This window comes from Aspergillus welwitschiae (assembly GCF_003344945.1).
Source record: "Aspergillus welwitschiae strain CBS 139.54b unplaced genomic scaffold BDQ94scaffold_36, whole genome shotgun sequence".
Lineage (NCBI taxonomy): Eukaryota > Fungi > Ascomycota > Eurotiomycetes > Eurotiales > Aspergillaceae > Aspergillus > Aspergillus welwitschiae.
The window spans coordinates 334447-352942 of NW_020798730.1; the positions used below are offsets into that span (position 1 = coordinate 334447).

Below are 18496 nucleotides of genomic sequence, written 5' to 3' on the forward strand. Positions count from 1 at the left end.
TTCGTCTATATCAGCACGACTGAACAAGCGGCTGACGGCCTCACTAAGCCGCTCGAACGTCTCGCCTACTCCCGCTTTATCTGGATCATGTTTGAAATCTCATCTAATATTTCCGTATCTACATGTCTTTTACTTCCTGTCTAGGAAACGTGAACAACCTCACGTTTTCCCTCTTTTGTACGTAACGTTGCTGACTACGTCCTCGCTCATGGGGTGTGAAATGAGATCACGTGATCTCGGACCTACGCCACCTAGTCACCTCGCGTAGTTAGCTAGCTAGCCTACACATATACACAATATCATCCATATTGCTGTCACAGGCGCGGCCGCGGTGTGCCTGGACCCCCTACTAACCCGGCAAGCCTATCTCGGCACGCAGACCGAATTCAACGTACCGATCGCGGAGATGGCCGGTCTACTGCTGGCTCTGCGGCTAGCCAGGGACCTCTTGGCAGCGGATGCGACCCGGATTATCTGTTGGTCCGGCCCGGCCCCTACTATACGGAGTATAGAAATGCGTAATCCAAACTTGCAAGGCACTGTACAAAGCAACAGCACCGATTCTGACGCTGAACAGGTATTAACCTATTGTCAGTCAAACAATCAAGCAAGGCCTTTTGGGTTAAATCAGAGACAAATTCTCTGCTAATATGATATTCCTAGCACTAGTACAGACAACCAGAAATTGTCTAGTCTAAGTCAAAAACAGAGAATATCCAGGCTTACAAAATGCTTCCACAGAAGGACGAAACAACGAACGCCACAATAATCAACTAACCGATAGACTTACACCACTGTACCTGCAGCGCGCAATGTATCCATTTAGTCGAAGAGCTTTGTCATGAACTGATGAGCTAGCTCAACACCCGCACTGTTTGACATATTAGCAACGACAGCCCCAGAGGATGTCAGGGTATAATAACATACAAAGTTGCGGCATTGGCAGGAACAGCTCTTGCCAAAGCAGGACCAAATCCGGGAAAGAAAGCCTTGAAGCCACCGTTGGCGTAAACGGTGCGAATCGTGCCGCCGATCGTGGGACGACCAGGCGCGCTCTGCAAACGGGACTTGATGGTATCAACGGGGAAGACAGGAATCCACATGGCAATACCAGCAGCACCACCGGCAGCCAGGACGGCTGGCATGGATAGCTCGCCGGTGACATTGCCTTGCGCATCCTTGGGAGTCAAAGTGCGCTTGATGTATTCGTAGGCGGCGAAGTACGCAGCAGAGCCAGGGCCGTCACGAGCGAGGGTCATTGCACTGCCACGGAACACACTGCGAATACCACCCTCCTGGTATAGCTGCCGAACCACATCCAGACCGCCAGAGTATTTGGGCTTCTGGCCCGGGGGCGGGGGGTTCTGACCCTGGATCTGAAGGAGCACTTTGACGCGCTCGAAGGGTGCCGTGATCAAGGTCATGGGAATGGCGGAGAAGAAACCAGCAGCTGAAATCTGGCCAATGGTGTATTGAGGGGTGTTGTTCTCCACGCGAACTTCAGATATTTTGCCGACGAGCGTTTTACCGACATCATAACCCTATCAGCTGTGAGCCATGTGCGCCAAGGGAGTTACATTTCGCAAATCCGTAGACATACCCAGAAACTGACAGCGACTGGAGTACACGCGCGTTGTTAGTATTGCGAAGGTCAAAAAGAGGAGAGAAGCTTACACATTGGCGTGACTCCCACCAGGGGAGCAGAGACACCTGCATATAGTCCCTTTTCCGATCAGCAACTGCGCCAACGCTAACTATAAAGATAACCTACTCGAGCGAGACCCTCCCGGGCCACAGTCCTCTTCACGACATCGATGGCACCAGAGTAAACGCCCTTCTCTGCAGTCTGCAGGCGCACCTTCACCAGATCGAAAGGATGTCCGACAACAACGGCGCACACACCACCGGCAGCCCCAGCAGCGAGTGAGCGAATCTGAGTAATAGTCTGATTGATGGGCTTAGGCTCCGGAGCTCTGATTTCCTCTGGAATTGATTCAGCGGCGGAGGGAGAAGCGGTCATGGTGGCGCGGATGAAGTGCAAGGAGCGGAGAAAAGGAGCGGGGAGAATAAGCGGGGAGAGTGGAGTAGAAGTCGTGTTCTCTTGAACGCTTTGACAGAATATGCAAGAAGCGGCGACTTTGAGAAGTGAAGGTAAGGTAGTTACGGAGAGGATAGATAAAAGAAATACGTATCCGGATTGAAGGCAGAAGGGGAAGAAAAGGAAGAAAGCTGGCTTTCTTTGCGACGGTCACGCTCCATCCGGCCGGCCAGCAAGGCAATGAGTACCCCGGACCTCGGCTCGGCGCGGATTAAGCAGTTAATCCGTTTCAAGCATTCCAGCTTCATGGATAGGGTACCTTAAGTTTGGCTGGGCACCCAGAGATAAGTGCGGCAGTGTCAGATCGGAGCTGGAAAAACTGATCGGATATTCAGAGAAATCCTTGATGCAGGATGAAGCTTATGCACGTGATAATTTTGAAGCTGATACTGAGCTCAAACATGTGACTATTCCTGATACTACACCAACTCTGCACGTGATACAAAATATTACCACAAAAAAAAAAAAAAAAAAAAAAAAAAAAAAAAAAAAAAAAAAAGAAAAAAAAAAATAAAAAAAAAAAAAAAAAAAAAAAAAAAAAAAAAAAAAAAAAAAAAAAAAAAAAAAAAAAAAATGAAAAAAGGGAAAAAAGGGAAAAAAAGGGGGAAAGAACAAAAGGTGCGCCCTCAGGGCATTGGGCATGGACGCTGAGGATGGTGAACACGCTAAGTAGAAGGACCCCTACACGTCCCGTTAATGTCAGCGACGAAGGACACGCATATTAAAGAGGAACAAACATGTAGGAAGCAAGGTATGGACGAAGACTAGGGGTGCTGATGAATCGCAGACAACTAGTCAGCCAATTGTGGCATTTGTTAGTATATTTACATTATCTAATGACCTTGCTTTGCTTTCGTTGTATATTCGGCTGTGTGTAGCTGCGGCGACGACCTTCCTGCGTCGCAGCGTGCATTATGCATAGGCTTCAAGTGTTTTGGATGGCTTTCAGGGCCATATTCTTTTGCTTCAGACTGTAAAGCACCTACATAGCTGGCAACTCACCTAGCTGGATCAAGTAATAGGATAAAAATTGAATTGGTTGCAGTTGAATTGGACTAAGGGTGGCTCCTCTACGCCACATAGTATCATTAATAGTACATAGATAGATGAAAAATAAACGAAACTCGATATCGAAACGTAAAATCAAATACAAGATATTCAAATATGAAATAGCATGTGCTGGTTTCGATCCAGGGGCACGAGTACTAGTACTACTTACTACGAGTAGACAGAGCCACTTCCTTCTCTTGGCAGCGTTTCATTGGGTCTTAAAATCGAGCTTACTGTGAAAGTCCAGAAACTCATACTAGTATCTACACTGTAGAGATTCCAGCCACTTCAGTATATATCTTGGCAGCGGCTGTTCATTTACGTCTAGTAGTATTAGGTTTCTTTTACTTGATTCTTTCCTATTCCTCTGTTCTTGCTCATTAACGCTTCTTAACATCTCAGCTCCTTTCCACCAGCCCCTCGACATTTCCTGCTAACCTCTCGGTAGATTTCAATGCCTGACAGATCCCCAGTTGATGCCGTCTCCCAGGAGTGGACCCGGGTCACGTGAGCATACACGGAAGGAAGAGAACGGGCCCGATCGGGGTCAGTCAGGTGACTCCGCGGAAAAAGGCACCATCTCCGGGCATTCATTTTGAGTCACCGGGACTATCTGATAACTAATTTGAGATAATAAATGAATCTGTCCAGTCCTTTCGTGAAGAAATCATTAGAGATTCCAGGTCTAAGAATCAATCTACCGGCTGATTGGGACTGGCGAAGCCCTTTCCAGCACGAACAGGAAGCAGAGCTAGTCGGGATCACAATGCGCGATTCCCAGATCTAATTGGGAGCCGTGGGCTTGATCGTGTACAATTTCAACCATGAGCAAGCGTCCTCATCAAGGGTCCCCACCCCGCCCTGCCTCCCAGTCTCCCGATCTGGTGGATCACACCCCCCAGGGCCTCTCGCCTGGGGATCCAGAGCAACAGCAACATGCATCCGGGCCCAGCAAAAAGCCCCGAAACTTTATAGCCACAGTGGTTGGTGCTTTCCCGTTATCAGTAATGTGCGAGATAGTAGTAGTAACCACTCCACTTAGGCATGTGAGAATTGCAGGCTTAAAAAGACGCGATGTGATGAGTCGCGACCGAAGTGCGGCTTGTGTAAGTCGCTGAACCTCGATTGCGTCTACAATGAGCGCAAGACCTCCAAGTAAGGCCGATTCAAATTCACCAGTCCTTCCTTTCCATTTTTGCTAATGCTTAGCGTAGACGGGATCATTCCCTCAGCTTGATAATGAGCACATTACATCGACTGGAAACTAAGCTGGAGAATGTTCCCACGACCATTTCCAAGGAAATCCACTCCCTTCGGGGTCAGTTGCCCCGTAGTTTGGATGGCACGGAGACAATGAGCTCGCTCGCGCATCACTCTTGCAGCACGAGCAGCTTGGGTAAGTTGGAACGCTTGGGCTCTCAGACTCTCACACCTGAAGCAATGCGACTGAACGAAGTGGAGCATGACGACCAACACCTGCATCCCAAGCCGACGGAGGCAAACGGGCTAGTCTCGATTTCATTCAGCCAGCATGGTGTGATATCCTGGTTAGGTGCTCAGGAGATCCTCCCACAACGGTTACTCGAAGCTCACGAGAAACTGGGCAAGAACTATGTGATTGACATGGAAATGAAGCGCCCTCAATTGCCCATGTACATCTGTCCTTTCCCAGCGCAGGCCGGGGACAACTGGTTGAACGCACTTCCATTGGCTATGGTTAAAGGCCTTTCGGATGCTTTCTTCACCACTTTCAACCTGTTTACACCCATAATCGACAAGAACTATTACTATGCCTTCACCCTGGGTGCGGCGATTGAGAGCAACTTTGGCTACAATATCGAGAGCTGTGTGGTTCTCAATATCATGGCGCTAGGCTGCATCGCTGTCCACGCCTACCAGGAAGGGGATTTCCCATTACTAGGGACGCGCAGTGGTCGTTTCGAGCCTCCTGACTGGATGGGGGTGGTCTACGAGGAGCCCCCCGGATTGCGCTTCTTCAACACTGCTCGCCAGCGCATTGGGTTTCTAATGTGTGACAACAACCTCCAAAGTTGCCAATTTTACCTCTTGTCATTGTAAGGCGTTCCGCCTGACTGAATTGATAGAATGCTGACTATGTGAAGCATCTACTACAGTCAAATCCTTCGGCCCATGGATTCGTGGGCCATGATCCATCGAGCGGCCACTTGCTGTCTGTCCATGCTCACCAAGTAAGCCATCCATGGCACTTAACTGAATTTCTGGTCCTTGCGAAACTGACATTAGTCAGTCACGATGTCCATTTCGATGAATGGGAAGGCGATATGAAATCTCGAGTATATTGGAACTGCTTAATGAACGAAACCATCCTCGTCCAAGAGTTACACGTCCCGCCCAGCGGTCTCTCCCGACTCGAAGAATACGTTCCAATCCCCAAATTCATCACCTTCGAAAGCGTGGGCTTCCCGGCTTCCCGCTCACTCTCATTAGAAGAGATAGACGATTCGTTCTTCCAATACCATTTTCTCGCGCAGGTCGCCCATCGAATTATCCTAACCCGCATCCGACACTCGCTCTACTTCCACTGTGAGTTACCCCTACCCCCATCATCTCTCGTCTGCCAGATCCATCAGACTAACCCTCCATCCCTACCAGCCGACTCCGGCACATTTCCCCACCCAGCCGTTAACGCCGAACTCCGTCACCAACTAGAACAGTGGCGCATCAACCTCCCCGCCGCCCTCCAGTTTCCCGACCACACAAACTCTGCCCTGACCACAAACCCAAGCACCCCAATACCTCCATCTCCAGCCTCCCAGCAACACCTTCCCTTCACCCCCTCCCCCCGCCACGCCCTATCTCCCGCGATCGCCGTCTCAGAAGCCATGCTTCGTGGCCGGTACATGATCGCCAACTTCCACATCGGCCGCCCATACCTTTACAAGGCGCTTCACACTCCCGGCTCCCTAACGGACAAAGATCTCGAGCAGATCCATATTGGTTTGCTCAATGCAATGAATTGGCCTGTCGTGGGTGGTATTTTCCAGCGCATGAAAAGTTGTATCCCGATTAAATTTGCTTTTTGTTCTCAGTAAGCTAACCCCCCGCCCTCCCATAAGATGTTGTTACGTGCTTACTTGGTTTACATAGATTCTTCGGCCAAATACTCCTCTTTTACTGTATATCTCACTCCTCGGACAGACGGTTACACGAGACTTTGCCTGCGGGATGGGAGCAATGGAATCAGGAGATGATGCAATTCTTAGAGGACTGTGCGCAGGCCAGTCCGGCGGTGGCGAAGGATTTGGAGTTGTTGCGGTTACTCTAATTGTAATAAGTATGTGTGTGGATGGTCTTCATGTATGTATGTATGTGTGGATGAATGAATTCAGCAAACAACATTCGAGTCAATATGCCATGATATATGATTTATTACCTATAAGTGCCCCCTCTTGATGGATATGGTGGGAATATAAAGTAGAGGAGAGGAAAGTGACTAATTAAGTAATGACACAAAGGCTGCAATGGTGTAGAATACCCCTTGTGGTATTCACCAGAAATGTATCTAAGAATTCGTCGACTGGGGTGTCCATAAGGAACGATTCCAGCTCACTTGGGGTTGCATTCTTCTTTAGTGGGCACCTGACCTCTACGCTGCCTGGCCCGTCGCTGATGATTACAGGCGTGTCCAAAAAGACCTTCTCTGCGTTTGCGACAAGAGGGTTGATGTATCCAGTCTCAGATTAAATCTGGTCTGCAGCGGCGGCGGCGAGAGAGTTTTTGGAGCCTACATCAGCGACGATAGGAAAGATGATACCGGGGCGTATGTCGGCTGTGTCATCGAAAGACTCTTTCCGGTGGCCCAGAATATAGACTCTGCTGGCACCATTGGTAGCGAGGGCATTGTCTTACTCAAATCTGTGACAGTGATATCATCATCAGCTTGTTTCCGGAGAGTATAAGAGTGACCACGCGTCACATACCGGAGCTTCCACCGGTGACGACGGCAACCATGCCGCACACACACAGGATAGATCTCTGATATTGTAGAACATATTGATGAAGTACTTAGCCCGAAGCACTTTGTAGTAATGGGGAAGAACAATCAGGACTTGAAAACACGATCCCAATTATAGACCTACAGGTTAGTGATACGTCCAGTGACACATTCAGGCAGGTTAGTCGGTATTTCTATCATATTTGAATATATCACAAATGACCGACAACTCCCAGCTTGCTATTCATGTACGTTGAAAGACTCGGTAGGACTGGTAGTACCGGAGCGATCGCCTGTATATAAAAAAAACAAGAATCAACAACCGCTTCAAACAGAACACCTTGACTGCTTTTCCCTTGTATTCTGCATCATCATCATCATCATCATCATCTTCTTCTTCTTCTCCTTAATAGTAAACACCCCAGACAAAGGTGTCCGTTGCAGTATGTGGATGTGCGTATGTGGATCTGTTGGAACGTAATCCCAGTAGATTACTAGTAGTTTATGTCACGTGACCCGAAAACTCCGTAATCCCAACCGCTCCTTCCGAGCGCGCCTGGATAGCAAGAATCAAGCGATTATTACGACTTCAATGTTGACCTAAAACGTCATCTCAACAGGTTATGAGCCCGGCTCCAACATGATACCTAAACCCTATACCAGCAAGCTGTCGGTTCGATGACACGCCTGATCAACCTACAAAAATTATAACATGAGGCTACCAGCAAAGACCCGACAGCCAATCAAAGCGCGCAAAAGCTATAAATCAACGAGAACACGCAACCGCGATACCTCCCAGAAACTGAGTCATTGCATTCACTATAACCGCAGCAGGTCTGAGGGGGCCGCGTTGAGACATTTGAGTCATCTCTGCTGCTTGGTGGCCATCGATATATCGTTTTGGTCTACTTGGCAGAAATCTGTTTTGACAGAATCTCTAGTGAATGAATTGAAACAGGGAGAAGGCGGTGTTAAAGGCGGTGAAAGTAGTGGTGTTAGCACTTAACTACGTTCTGACGGAGTATTAACTAGTAGTACTACTTTCTCCGCACTTCGTTCTCAGATAACACCAATCACAACTTTCCTCCATCAATGTTATCCTGAGAGTAGTCCACGGTTCAACGAAGCTGCCATCATGTCTCCATCAAAGAAGTGCAAGCGAACTCCCCCCCCTGCTTCTCTCAGACGGTCGGCACGTCTTAATCTCCGGGATGCTACCGCCAGTAGCACCATGCCGCCTCCCCCTCCCCCGCAGAGAGGCTTATCTATTCTTTCAACAGACACGGAGGCATCAGAAACCATGCTGAAGCTGCTCAGCGATGCTAATGAAAGAATCTCACAATATGCTGCCCAGGGTCGACAAGATGAAGACAAGCTCAAACCAGCTTTACAAGCTTTCCTCGAATGGCTCCCAGATGATGGGAAAGTATCCATTGCTAGAGATATCTTAGTTGCTACTACAGATGACCTTTTACATCAAGTGTTTTTCAGTCTCTTCACTACCCTTGCCGTGCCAATGAAAACACGGTCACATGCAGGCTCCGTGAAATGTTCCCCGCACCCTCACAGATTAGATGCTGAAGAAGCTGTGGCCTCTACCCTTGACGACCCGCTTGAGCGCGAGAAGAAGTTCCGCGATATGTGTTTAAGGAGAGATAACTATTGTTGCGTGGTTAGCGGGGACATGGATGTAGACAAGTTTTGTGAAAGAGGAAGTCCCGAAGGCGTTATTTCGGGAGACTTGAAGGTAGCACATATTGTGCCTTTCTCTTATGTGAATTGGAATACGTCGACACCACTACCCCAGGCTTCCACTATCTGGGAGGCACTGATGCGTTGTTTCCCAGGTATCCGCCAAATTGGACTTTCAGCTGAAACAATAAATCACGTATTCAATGGTCTCACGATGGAAGCACCTCTACACTCCTCATTCGGCTCATTTAGGCTTGCATTCAAGAGAACAGACATCCTGCATACATACCAGTGCATGACATATAGCGATTTTCCTACCCGCAACCATATGTATCTGCCTGAGAATGACATCATAGAACTCAAGCAAGCACTGGGCGCAGAGGATCTCCCACTACCAAATCCTGTGTTAATTGATTGCCACTACCGCTTGGCAGAGATTCTGAATGCATCAGGTATGGGTGAAAGAATTGACGAGCACTGGCGACGCTGGGAAGATATAAAGGGGAGTACTGCTGGACACATGCTAAGTCCAGATGGAGATACTGATCTGGGCTGTTTACTAGAAACTGCATTTTGGCACTGTGTCAGAAGATAGTAGATTATATCTCTTCAAGCTCACCCCGCCGCAGTTCTGTCAGAATAGAAATCATGAAATTGATAGCAGCTGCATATTCCGGTGTTAAGGCAGTAACTAGCTAGTAGTAGAGTACTCGGCCAATGAGTGCCCTCGAATTACGTGAAAGTAATTCGGATTGCTCATCGGCATCATGTACCCGAGTCAGTGACTGCTGCCTCAGGCCAGCGGCAAACACGGGATCGGAAAAGTGACCGGGAGACCGGCGGGCAGTCACGTGGGGAACACCCTTCCCACCTGCCGAGCTGCTTAGCCGCAGAGCATCCCAAGTCCGTCCCAAGTAAGTCCGGGGGCTCGGATCGAGCGACGGCAGTCTGCGTGCACCACTCAGCTTCGTCCCAGCGCCTCCCAAGTCCCCGCTGCCCCAGTTGATCTCCCCCAGTATTGGTTACTCACGGCCCACCTTTGGTCATCTCTGTTACTCTGTTAGTCGGTTCGCCCCCCCTGCATGGCTGACACCGCGGTTTTCCAGCCCTCTCAGTGTGCTTCCTGTTCGTCCCCACGCTCTATCCACGCTGTTCCCCCCCGAACTCTCCACGATCCAGCCGACTATGAATGCCGTTGTGGTTCCCCGATGTCTGTCTCGCGGTGGCCTTCGGGCCACTACCCCAGCTCAATGCATGGTATTTATATCGCCATTTCCCCTTCACTTTCATCATGAATATTCCTCTTCCAGATCAGCTTCATTTATCTCTTATCTTCTCTCTCACTTTTGGGTGATGTTCTAATCTGTCTCTTTCTTGTGATTATACCCGATCCCCACTCCGTATCTATTGACTTCCCCACCCCACCACTACCCCGAAGCTTGACCCGCTCTCTCGCGTGCACACTGCCCACATGGCTCCTTCACAACAAGAGAAGTATGACATTGTCATCGTGGGCGCTGGCCCCGTTGGCATTGTCCTGTCGCTCTGCATGTCCCGCTGGGGCTACAAGGTGAAGCACATTGACAACCGTCCGGTGCCGACCGCCACCGGCCGCGCCGATGGTATCCAGCCTCGTTCGACGGAGATTCTTCGCAATCTGGGCTTGAAGCGCCAAATAATGGCCTTCAAGCCCGCTAAGGTGTACGACGTTGCTTTCTGGGACCCTCTCCCGGGCGGACAAGGTATCCACCGCACTGGCAGTTGGCCCAGCTGCCCCCGCTTTATCGATACAAGATACCCCTTCACCACCCTGGTTCACCAGGGTAAGATCGAGCGCGTGTTCCTGGATGAGATCCAGAAGGCCGGTACCACAGTCGAGAGACCGTGGACCATCGTCGGTTTCAAGAATGATGGCTTGGACGAGACCTACCCCGTCGAAGTGCAGCTTAAGAGCATTGACACCAACGTAATCGAGACTGTTCGCACAAAGTATCTCTTCAGCGGTGAAGGTGCTCGGAGTTTCATCAGACAGCAGCTTGGCATCCAGATCCAGTACAAGGATCCCATCTCTTATGTCTGGGGTGTTATGGATGGTGTCGTGAGGACCAACTTCCCCGACATCGAGGTAAGCAAATTCAGAACTCGGTCACGATGCGAACGGTCGCTAATCTTCTGCCAACAGACCAAGTGCACTATCCACTCCGATGCCGGTTCTATCATGGTTATTCCCCGTGAGGACAACATGGTCCGTCTGTATGTCCAGATCGCTTCGTCGGACGACCCCGACTTCGACCCCAGAAAGACAGCAACCGCAGAGGATGTCCAGGCCACTGCTCGGAAGATCCTCCAGCCGTACTGGGTGGAATGGGATCGCGTAGAATGGTACTCCGTCTACCCGATCGGCCAGGGTATCTCTGAGAAGTATACTCTCGATGAGCGTGTTTTCATGGGTGGTGATGCTTGCCACACTCACAGCGTAAGTGTGCCTATTTCTCAAGGTATCCTGCCTTCCGAAAAACAGAAATGCGTTGCTAACAGACCCTGTAGCCCAAGGCTGGTCAGGGAATGAACACTGCTTTCCACGATGCTCTGAACATGGCCTGGAAGCTCCACGCCGTTGAGTCTGGTCTGGCTAAGCGCTCCATCCTCAGCACCTATGAGACCGAGCGCAAGGATATCGCCGAGACTCTGCTGAGCTTCGACAACAAGTACGCCGCCTTGTTTTCCAAGCGTCGCCCTACTGCCGGTGAGGTCGGCGAGGCCAGCCACACCACTGCTGCGGCTGGCGGAGAGGAAGACGAGTTTGTCAAGACCTTCAAGTCCTCTTGTGAATTCACCAGTGGCTACGGTGTTGCCTATAAGCCTAATGTGTTCACCTGGGACGCTACTCACCCCGCTCAGTCCCCGCTGTTCGACGTCCCCGGTGTCCGCCTGACCCCTGGTCGCGCTTTCACGCCTACCACCGTCACCCGGTTAGCGGACTCCAACCACGTCCACCTGGAACAGGAGATTCCTGCCAACGGTGCGTTCCGTATCTTCATCTTCGCCGGTAAGCAGGACAAGACCAGCAAGGCGATCACTGATCTTGCTGCCAACCTCGAGAAGGAGCGCTCGTTCCTCTCCGTGTACCGCCGCGCCGACATTGCCGACGTGTCGTTCTTCGAAAACCACCTGCCTCACTCCAAGCTGTTCTCCATCTGCCTGGTCTACGCGGGCGAGAAGAACCAGATTGATGTGGACTCTATTCCCAAGATCCTCCGCGACTACCACCACCACCTCTATGCCGACAACATCCCCGACGTGCGCGTTCCCCAGGCCACGTACGCCGCTCACGAGAAGCTGGGCTTCGACGTGGAGAAGGGTGGTGTTGTTGTTACTCGCCCTGACAGCCACGTTGCCTGTACCATTCAGCTGTCCGAGGGCAGCGGCACTGTGGACGCCCTCAATGCCTTCTTCGGCTCGTTTGCAACGAAGCCTTTAGGCCAGGACTCCCAGCAAAGCCGTCTGTAAATGAACATATTGCAAACCACAAGTTTTGTACTTTAAAGATCTTTTCCCTATCGATGTTAGGGTGAATTCTGTACATAGTCTTTTCTACATTTTGGTTTCTAGCTTCGTTCAGCCTGACTGATTATGAACCGGCATGGTTGGAGTTGTTTTGTCTTTGAGGAAATTCAATTCAAATCTTGATATGTTGAAGGCCTCCAGCTACTGTAGCAATCATAAAGCGAGGATCGTGCTACTATCTTCCACAAGAACTGACTACTATCCCGGCGGATTCCTGATACCCAAATCACTAGTAGTAATTTCGGTATACCTACTTTATCCACAACAGTCAATGGTCGACAGCCGGCAAGCCGGATCAAACCTCCACACCGGTTTCCTAAGCTGGTAAACCGGCCCGTGGGAAGGTTTGGACGGAAGCTGTGCCGGTCCGAACATTCCTGTGGTTGCTTGTTAACGTGGGCTTCTTAACCGATGTCCTTCGATGTCTGTAATAAGTCCCTTCCAGTCCATCTCCCCAACAGAGCTCAGTAACCACCTCATCGTGGAGCCAGAATAGCCAACAATAGGAGGTCTTAATCCAGCTGGATTTTAAAAGAGCCAAACGTTCAGAAGATATGTATACATTCATGGGGGTTTCATTTCCTGAAATGGATGCTAGTTATCCTCCATGAGTCAACGCCGCGTGAGGGAGGATACTATAGTACAGGAGGCGCTACCGCCTTTTTAATACCCTGCCTGAGGTGTAAAGTTACTGCCTCAGGCTGTAACGGTAGGGCTTCTGCCTGTACCAAAAACAAGACTTACCTACGAAGGTAGGCAGGGTGTGGCGTGAGCTCCATCCGCCCCCATCAGGTCGTAAGTGCCTGAAGTGGTGCAAAATTCAGTCTATGCTATTCATCCGCACGAATAGGTAAGGGACTAATAGCGAGCCTTCTTCGCCAGAGGAGATTCTATGGGGCTTGGGAGGCTATACTCCTTTCGTTGCACTCCTCCGAGCCTATCGGTCAGTCAGTATTGATCTGTAGGTCTGTCTCAGACGGCCTTGCTGACTAGCTTCCGGGAACCAGTATACCCTCTTAGAGGCACGGTTGTTTTACCATTGCCAGGGTGAAGATCCCAAGGGCTTCTTTAAATGGCCCCCAGCGCCTTATGGTCGAGTCTGGTTCTGAGCGTATAAATCGCCCCCAGACAATGATAATCCTATGTATGGTGCAATCATGATTGTTGCATTCATACTAACGTGGTTCCCGCCCCAGTCGGCCACCAATCTAACTCTATACAAGAAGATGCAATCTTTAGATGACAAAAATTCAGTCATATATTTCTAACTCCATCTATTTCATCTATTCTAATCATCCTTGGGTCTCATACACGATTGATTATATTGAGCACTGTATGCCTTCTAGCTGTTAGTATCCGATACAACAGTACCATTTACCGCATGGACGTTCCGATAGTATTGAAGTCCACCGGCATTGCTTCCAAAGACATCGAACGTTTCACCATACGAGACCGAACTCTCATCGTCAGAGGGTTCATAATAATACGCTGTTCCATGTTGTTCTGTATGCAGATCCAAAGACCCGGAGGTAAAAGTATAAGTCGAGACCCCGAGCCCACCGGTCGACTCGATATCTAGGCCTCTGCGGATCCAGGCACTAATGGAAAGTCCATCTTCGAGTCCATACGTCGTGTTACAAATCAGCGGATACTCGAACGTGACCTCGTTCGTAGTTCTGTTTCCAGTAAGCTGAGCGATCGTGTTAGAGCCAAAGGTCTGTTGATTGTTTTTCTGGCTCAATCCTTGCTGGTTCAGATATCCGTAGTTCGAGTATGAGAGGTTTTGACTCCATGAATATTCAGAAGACTTCACTGTCAATGTTCTTTCCGCCACGACAGAGTATGCCAATGTTTCGTTTGTCCCGTTCCGACTCTGGACAAGATTCCGCGTAACGGCGAATGTTGGCGCGGGGGCGTTCACCTCGGGCGCCTGGCCGGTTGCGGTTTGTGACATGGAGTCGTCCAAGTAAAGGAATATGGTGCCGGTGACCACCCAGTAGGAGCCAACTGCGTCGGCGAAACTCACTGTCCCGTCATCTGCGACACTCAAGCCTGTAACTCTGATCTCGAAAGAATGCGACTTGTTATCCTTGAGCAAGGGAAGGAAGGGTGTGATATCGATCTCAGGTTGGCGTAGGTCAAAAGCATCAATTCCCACAATAGGACGCCAGAACCCTGGAGCGACACCGCCGGTGAAGATTATGGGAAACGGCCAGTCCACGCCAGCAAGGACGCCGTCAATATAAAGCTGGACTTCACGGAACGGAGAGTACCCGTACAGCTCACCAATGGTATTGTCGAAGGTCCACTCATCGGCAGAGAGAACGTTGGACCACCAGAATTCTTCCTCTGACTGGCCACATGCAGAAATAGACACAACTGCACGGGATGCTGTCGGAGGGATCTGATATAGCACTGTGGCGTTGTCGGATGGAAGCTCAAAGTCACTTGATGCATTTTGTGCGGATTTGCGCGCAGATATTGGAAGAATAATATCTGGGGTTCTGACATTGCCCTCATACGAGAAATACGCCGTTAGAGTGGTATTGAAAGATCCGGTGTAGACATCAGTAATGATGTTTCCAAGATCAAAGATCAATTTCTGTTTTTCTTTCCACAGTACGTTGAACTGAGACATGTCTTTGATATAGGTCCAGATGATTCCGTTGGTCGTTGGTTCAGCAGTTGATGTTCGGAACACCTCTGTGTCCCCTAAGTACATAAGCGCCAGACGATCATACTGTGTGCCCTTGGAAGTGACAGTGAGATTGAGGCGAACGGTGTCAAAGGTACAATTCGGTGGCTCGTAGATCCCTGGTTCATATTTAGCTTATGAACTCATCGGATCATCTGTCCAGTACTGTTTCTCTCCTACCGACGTATGGTTCCCCATAGCTATAGCCGAAGACGTGGTCCATCAGGAGGATCGCCTCATTGCAACCAACGCTACCATGGCCTGTCGGGACGGGCTGGTATACCTCGAAGACCTCTAGAACAGCCCGCACTGGGGAAAATAGTAGAGACACTAGGTAGAATGCGACACTGAAAGAGACCAGCATGATTGCGGCTATCCTGCAGGGTGATGCCTACTCCGATCGATACCTCCTGCTCGTCTGCGTTTCTGGAACGAATCCCCTCCGAGTTTAGGGGGAAGAAGTGATACAATACTCAGTTGATGTTGCGACTGTGGGAAACTTCACGTGGGCGACGCAAGTATGTACTGTAAGCCCTTGAGAAAGCCCCAATGCACAAGAGAGATGCACGAAGTGCTAATAGGGTAGCCAGATATAGTACGGACGCCTATGAATGAGTGCAGTACAACGCCCATGGTTGACACCCCAGGGGGTCGGGAAGGGTATTTGTACGAGTCCATGGCGCATAATACATTATGTAACTAGCTGTGTTTTCTAGAGTGATAAGTGTCCGTATTGACCGTGCTCTGCATGCATAGATTTGTTTAGCGTGCTCCCTATTAACGGTGTGCAACTAGGCCTGATAGTCATGGGTCAAACGATGGTAATTCTGACGATATTGATGGTATCATACCTGTAACCAAGCATAGTGCTATGGGGTGATGTATCGCCAGTCACACTTGAAGAAATCCTGTGCTAGTTTGAATCAAGCATTATCGTTGGCTATCTAGATGGCAGGGAATGTAGGATGCAATTGCCCCTTGTTCTTGCTGTGAGCCGATGATAAGCTGCAGAAAGACATGGAAGGCCATTGGAGCGGCGCAGACGCGAGGAGTTGATTACCGAAGAGTGGACCGAGAGAACCTGGTGAATACAGGAACGAAGAGTATGCCAGGCCAATCATTGCCCGATTGTAAATGAGCGTGCTTTCCCCCTCTTTTTAACCCCGACGGACCCCGCCGGCCCCCTGAGTATTTCATGGCTTGTATGACACCGAATTGCTCTTCCCCCCGGCCCCTTCATTTCCCTTATCATTGGAATCGCATGGTTCGTAATACCCCCACCCTTCTTCGGCAGGAGTTGTTTAGGCGAGCAGCCGATCCAATGCAGACTCAGCCAGCTAGTAGTAGATTGCAAGATAATACATGTCGCGGAACCGCATCATATCACTTCGCGGCTTGGTTCATTCATCCATGCCTACATCACTGCCGCCGGCCACCGGCTAGGTAGGAGTCCTATTCCACAATGTATCTACTACACCTCGGAAGAGAACAAAGAAAAACAATGATTACAGAAGTCACCGCATCGCTAATTACACAAATGAAAACAGAAGATCAGCCACCTGTTCCTGACCCCGCCATATTGCTCGGCGGTAAGGAGACATAGTGGGAAGTTCGTACATGGGAAGTGTCATCTTGAAGGCGACATATAAGGCATGTTGATCCGGCCGAGTTGGCCGGAAAGCCCACAGAATGACGGGTTCACATGAAGAGACGCCAAGCACCAAGAATCAGAGCAGCGGTACCAGTGCATACACCCCTTGGAAAGATCTGTCAGCATTGTATTTTGTGGAGTGTCGGATGCCGCTTACATGAGCCATTGTAACGTGGAGAACTTGACAGCCTCTACACGCTCTCTCAGCCCAGCCACTTCCTGCTCAATTCTCGTTTCGGTCTCCTTTATACGCATTTCTTGGCCATTGGCTTCTTCCCGGATACGACCTTTCTCCAGATTCAGATCAAGACGCACCGATGCCTGCGTGCGACCGATCTCATCGCGTAGACGCGAGTTGAGTTTGGCGAGATCAGCGGCGATCTTTTCGTGCGACGAGCGAGTCAATTGCGCTTCGGTAGAATCTGCGTTGAGGAGCTCGGAGCGGAGTTTGGCAAAGTCGACTTTCTGTGTGTAGGCTGACCGTTCCGTGTCTGTAGAGATGGGCTTAGAATGTAAATGCTCTTGGGTTATAACATGCATGGATATGAAAGACTACCCCAGGCGCAGAAACGCATAAATCACAGGAGCGACTAACCTTCCCGAAGCACCATTGTGCGGGTCAAGTTCTGGATGGACTCCTGAATGACGTCGTTCAGAACCCGCATCATGGCAACAGCCTGCTCTTCGCTAAACCCCTCGTCTTTCAATCGCTGGACGAATTTCAACGTATCAAAGTGATGGTCGCGCTCGCGCGAAGCGGAAGCATGGAAAGCTCTCCGAGCAGGAGTGAATGCAGCGACATAGACTCCGTTATGCCGGATGGGGTTTCCGAGGGGTGCGGCTGGTTGACTGGTCGGCTTGGTTGTGGAAGGGAACCGTCTTGCGATCGATGATGTGCCTAGATCTCGGGATGTTGCGGGGACTATTAAGCGAGTAGCGGACCGGGAAGTCGAAGTATGCAGTTGTCGTCCGACAGAAATCCAGCCCCGTACCATATGTTGCTTTTGTTGGCGCTTCGCTGGTAGGGCAGTAGTCTGGGGAGAAGTGATAGTAGTACGGGCAGAGGAGCCGTTCCAAGTCAGACGGGGAATAAGGGAACGGGGCACCTCTGTCACAGATTTCTGGGGCGCCATGGCTCTCAGCTACTGAAGGCGTGAGCTAGGCAGCGAGGAATATAGTATGAGAAGAGATCCGGCCACAAGCCGTGAGGAAAGTCAAGGTGATCGAGTTGGAGTTTGATCTTGTTAGATGATCGGGTTGCAGCTCGGCGTGAGTGTAACTCCGCATGGTCTAACATTCTGCCAGTCGCCTCACCGCCCAGTTCAAGATCTCTTGATGTCTTTCCACGTGACTAGTCACATGACCTAGTTAGCCGTTTGTGGCGGGCGAGAGTGACTGATGCAGCAGGCGGCAGACCTAAAGGGCGATAGTGAGGTGAAGCTGGTGCCGAAGGCGGGTCATTCACCGATGTTGGAGGATGCGATAACATCTACAGAAGTGGTGAATGAGTACCTACTCTAGAAGCGGCTGATGTACAGAGCTGTTATGTATATAGGTGATCAGCAATAATGGTACAATGTCGGAAAATTGCTGACATCAGAGGTGTAGGGTCAAGCTTCTCTTCCCCTCTTCTCATATCCTTACATTGTAAGACTTCCCTGGTACTATGTCCCATTCTTCAACCTCTACTCTCTACATTATCCATCCTGATAGCATATGAATCTGTAATAACCAAGCAAAACTAATCGTAATTCGCGTTACCAGACA

General features: G+C 50.0%; 8 protein-coding genes across 8 annotated transcripts; 4 read left to right on the plus strand and 4 right to left on the minus strand.

The window, feature by feature from the left end:
- Nucleotides 1-492: 492 nt before the first annotated feature.
- BDQ94DRAFT_150489 (carnitine:acyl carnitine antiporter) lies at nucleotides 493-2230 on the minus strand. Its single transcript, XM_026767593.1, has 5 exons — nucleotides 1772-2230; nucleotides 1675-1723; nucleotides 1601-1617; nucleotides 928-1541; nucleotides 493-871 (listed from the first exon to the last, which is right to left on the minus strand). Exons 1-5 carry the CDS (start codon nucleotides 2018-2020, stop codon nucleotides 823-825), a joined length of 978 nt encoding a protein of 325 aa, XP_026622579.1. The 5' UTR covers nucleotides 2021-2230; the 3' UTR covers nucleotides 493-822.
- Nucleotides 2231-3783: 1553 nt separating this feature from the next.
- BDQ94DRAFT_84353 (putative C6 finger domain protein) lies at nucleotides 3784-6534 on the plus strand. The gene is made up of 7 exons (XM_026776667.1): nucleotides 3784-4131; nucleotides 4191-4303; nucleotides 4363-5223; nucleotides 5272-5358; nucleotides 5418-5713; nucleotides 5783-6218; nucleotides 6278-6534. The coding sequence occupies exons 1-7, from the start codon at nucleotides 3973-3975 to the stop codon at nucleotides 6453-6455; spliced, it is 2130 nt and encodes a 709-aa protein (XP_026622580.1). The 5' UTR covers nucleotides 3784-3972; the 3' UTR covers nucleotides 6456-6534.
- Nucleotides 6535-6870: 336 nt separating this feature from the next.
- BDQ94DRAFT_173827 (uncharacterized protein) lies at nucleotides 6871-7141 on the minus strand (the record flags this gene model as incomplete). Its single annotated transcript, XM_026772227.1, has 2 exons — nucleotides 6871-7034; nucleotides 7111-7141. 2 exons carry the CDS (start codon nucleotides 7139-7141, stop codon nucleotides 6871-6873), a joined length of 195 nt encoding a protein of 64 aa, XP_026622581.1.
- A 473-nt stretch (nucleotides 7142-7614) lies between these two features.
- Nucleotides 7615-8406, plus strand: BDQ94DRAFT_150492 (uncharacterized protein). The gene has a single exon (XM_026767594.1). It carries the CDS (start codon nucleotides 7837-7839, stop codon nucleotides 8128-8130), a length of 294 nt encoding a protein of 97 aa, XP_026622582.1. The 5' UTR covers nucleotides 7615-7836; the 3' UTR covers nucleotides 8131-8406.
- On the plus strand, nucleotides 8406-9538 carry BDQ94DRAFT_150493 (HNH endonuclease signature motif containing protein). The gene has a single exon (XM_026767595.1). The coding sequence runs from the start codon at nucleotides 8425-8427 to the stop codon at nucleotides 9409-9411; it is 987 nt and encodes a 328-aa protein (XP_026622583.1). The 5' UTR covers nucleotides 8406-8424; the 3' UTR covers nucleotides 9412-9538.
- A 563-nt stretch (nucleotides 9539-10101) lies between these two features.
- Nucleotides 10102-12516, plus strand: BDQ94DRAFT_150494 (putative FAD monooxygenase). Its single transcript, XM_026767596.1, has 3 exons — nucleotides 10102-10941; nucleotides 10999-11292; nucleotides 11364-12516. Exons 1-3 carry the CDS (start codon nucleotides 10288-10290, stop codon nucleotides 12324-12326), a joined length of 1911 nt encoding a protein of 636 aa, XP_026622584.1. The 5' UTR covers nucleotides 10102-10287; the 3' UTR covers nucleotides 12327-12516.
- A 1138-nt stretch (nucleotides 12517-13654) lies between these two features.
- BDQ94DRAFT_182328 (uncharacterized protein) lies at nucleotides 13655-15511 on the minus strand. The gene is made up of 2 exons (XM_026774114.1): nucleotides 15259-15511; nucleotides 13655-15197 (listed from the first exon to the last, which is right to left on the minus strand). Exons 1-2 carry the CDS (start codon nucleotides 15440-15442, stop codon nucleotides 13726-13728), a joined length of 1656 nt encoding a protein of 551 aa, XP_026622585.1. The 5' UTR covers nucleotides 15443-15511; the 3' UTR covers nucleotides 13655-13725.
- Nucleotides 15512-16327: 816 nt separating this feature from the next.
- BDQ94DRAFT_150498 (CCDC90 family protein) lies at nucleotides 16328-18003 on the minus strand. Its single transcript, XM_026767597.1, has 3 exons — nucleotides 17325-18003; nucleotides 16887-17220; nucleotides 16328-16834 (listed from the first exon to the last, which is right to left on the minus strand). The coding sequence occupies exons 1-3, from the start codon at nucleotides 17860-17862 to the stop codon at nucleotides 16777-16779; spliced, it is 930 nt and encodes a 309-aa protein (XP_026622586.1). The 5' UTR covers nucleotides 17863-18003; the 3' UTR covers nucleotides 16328-16776.
- Nucleotides 18004-18496: the final 493 nt, after the last annotated feature.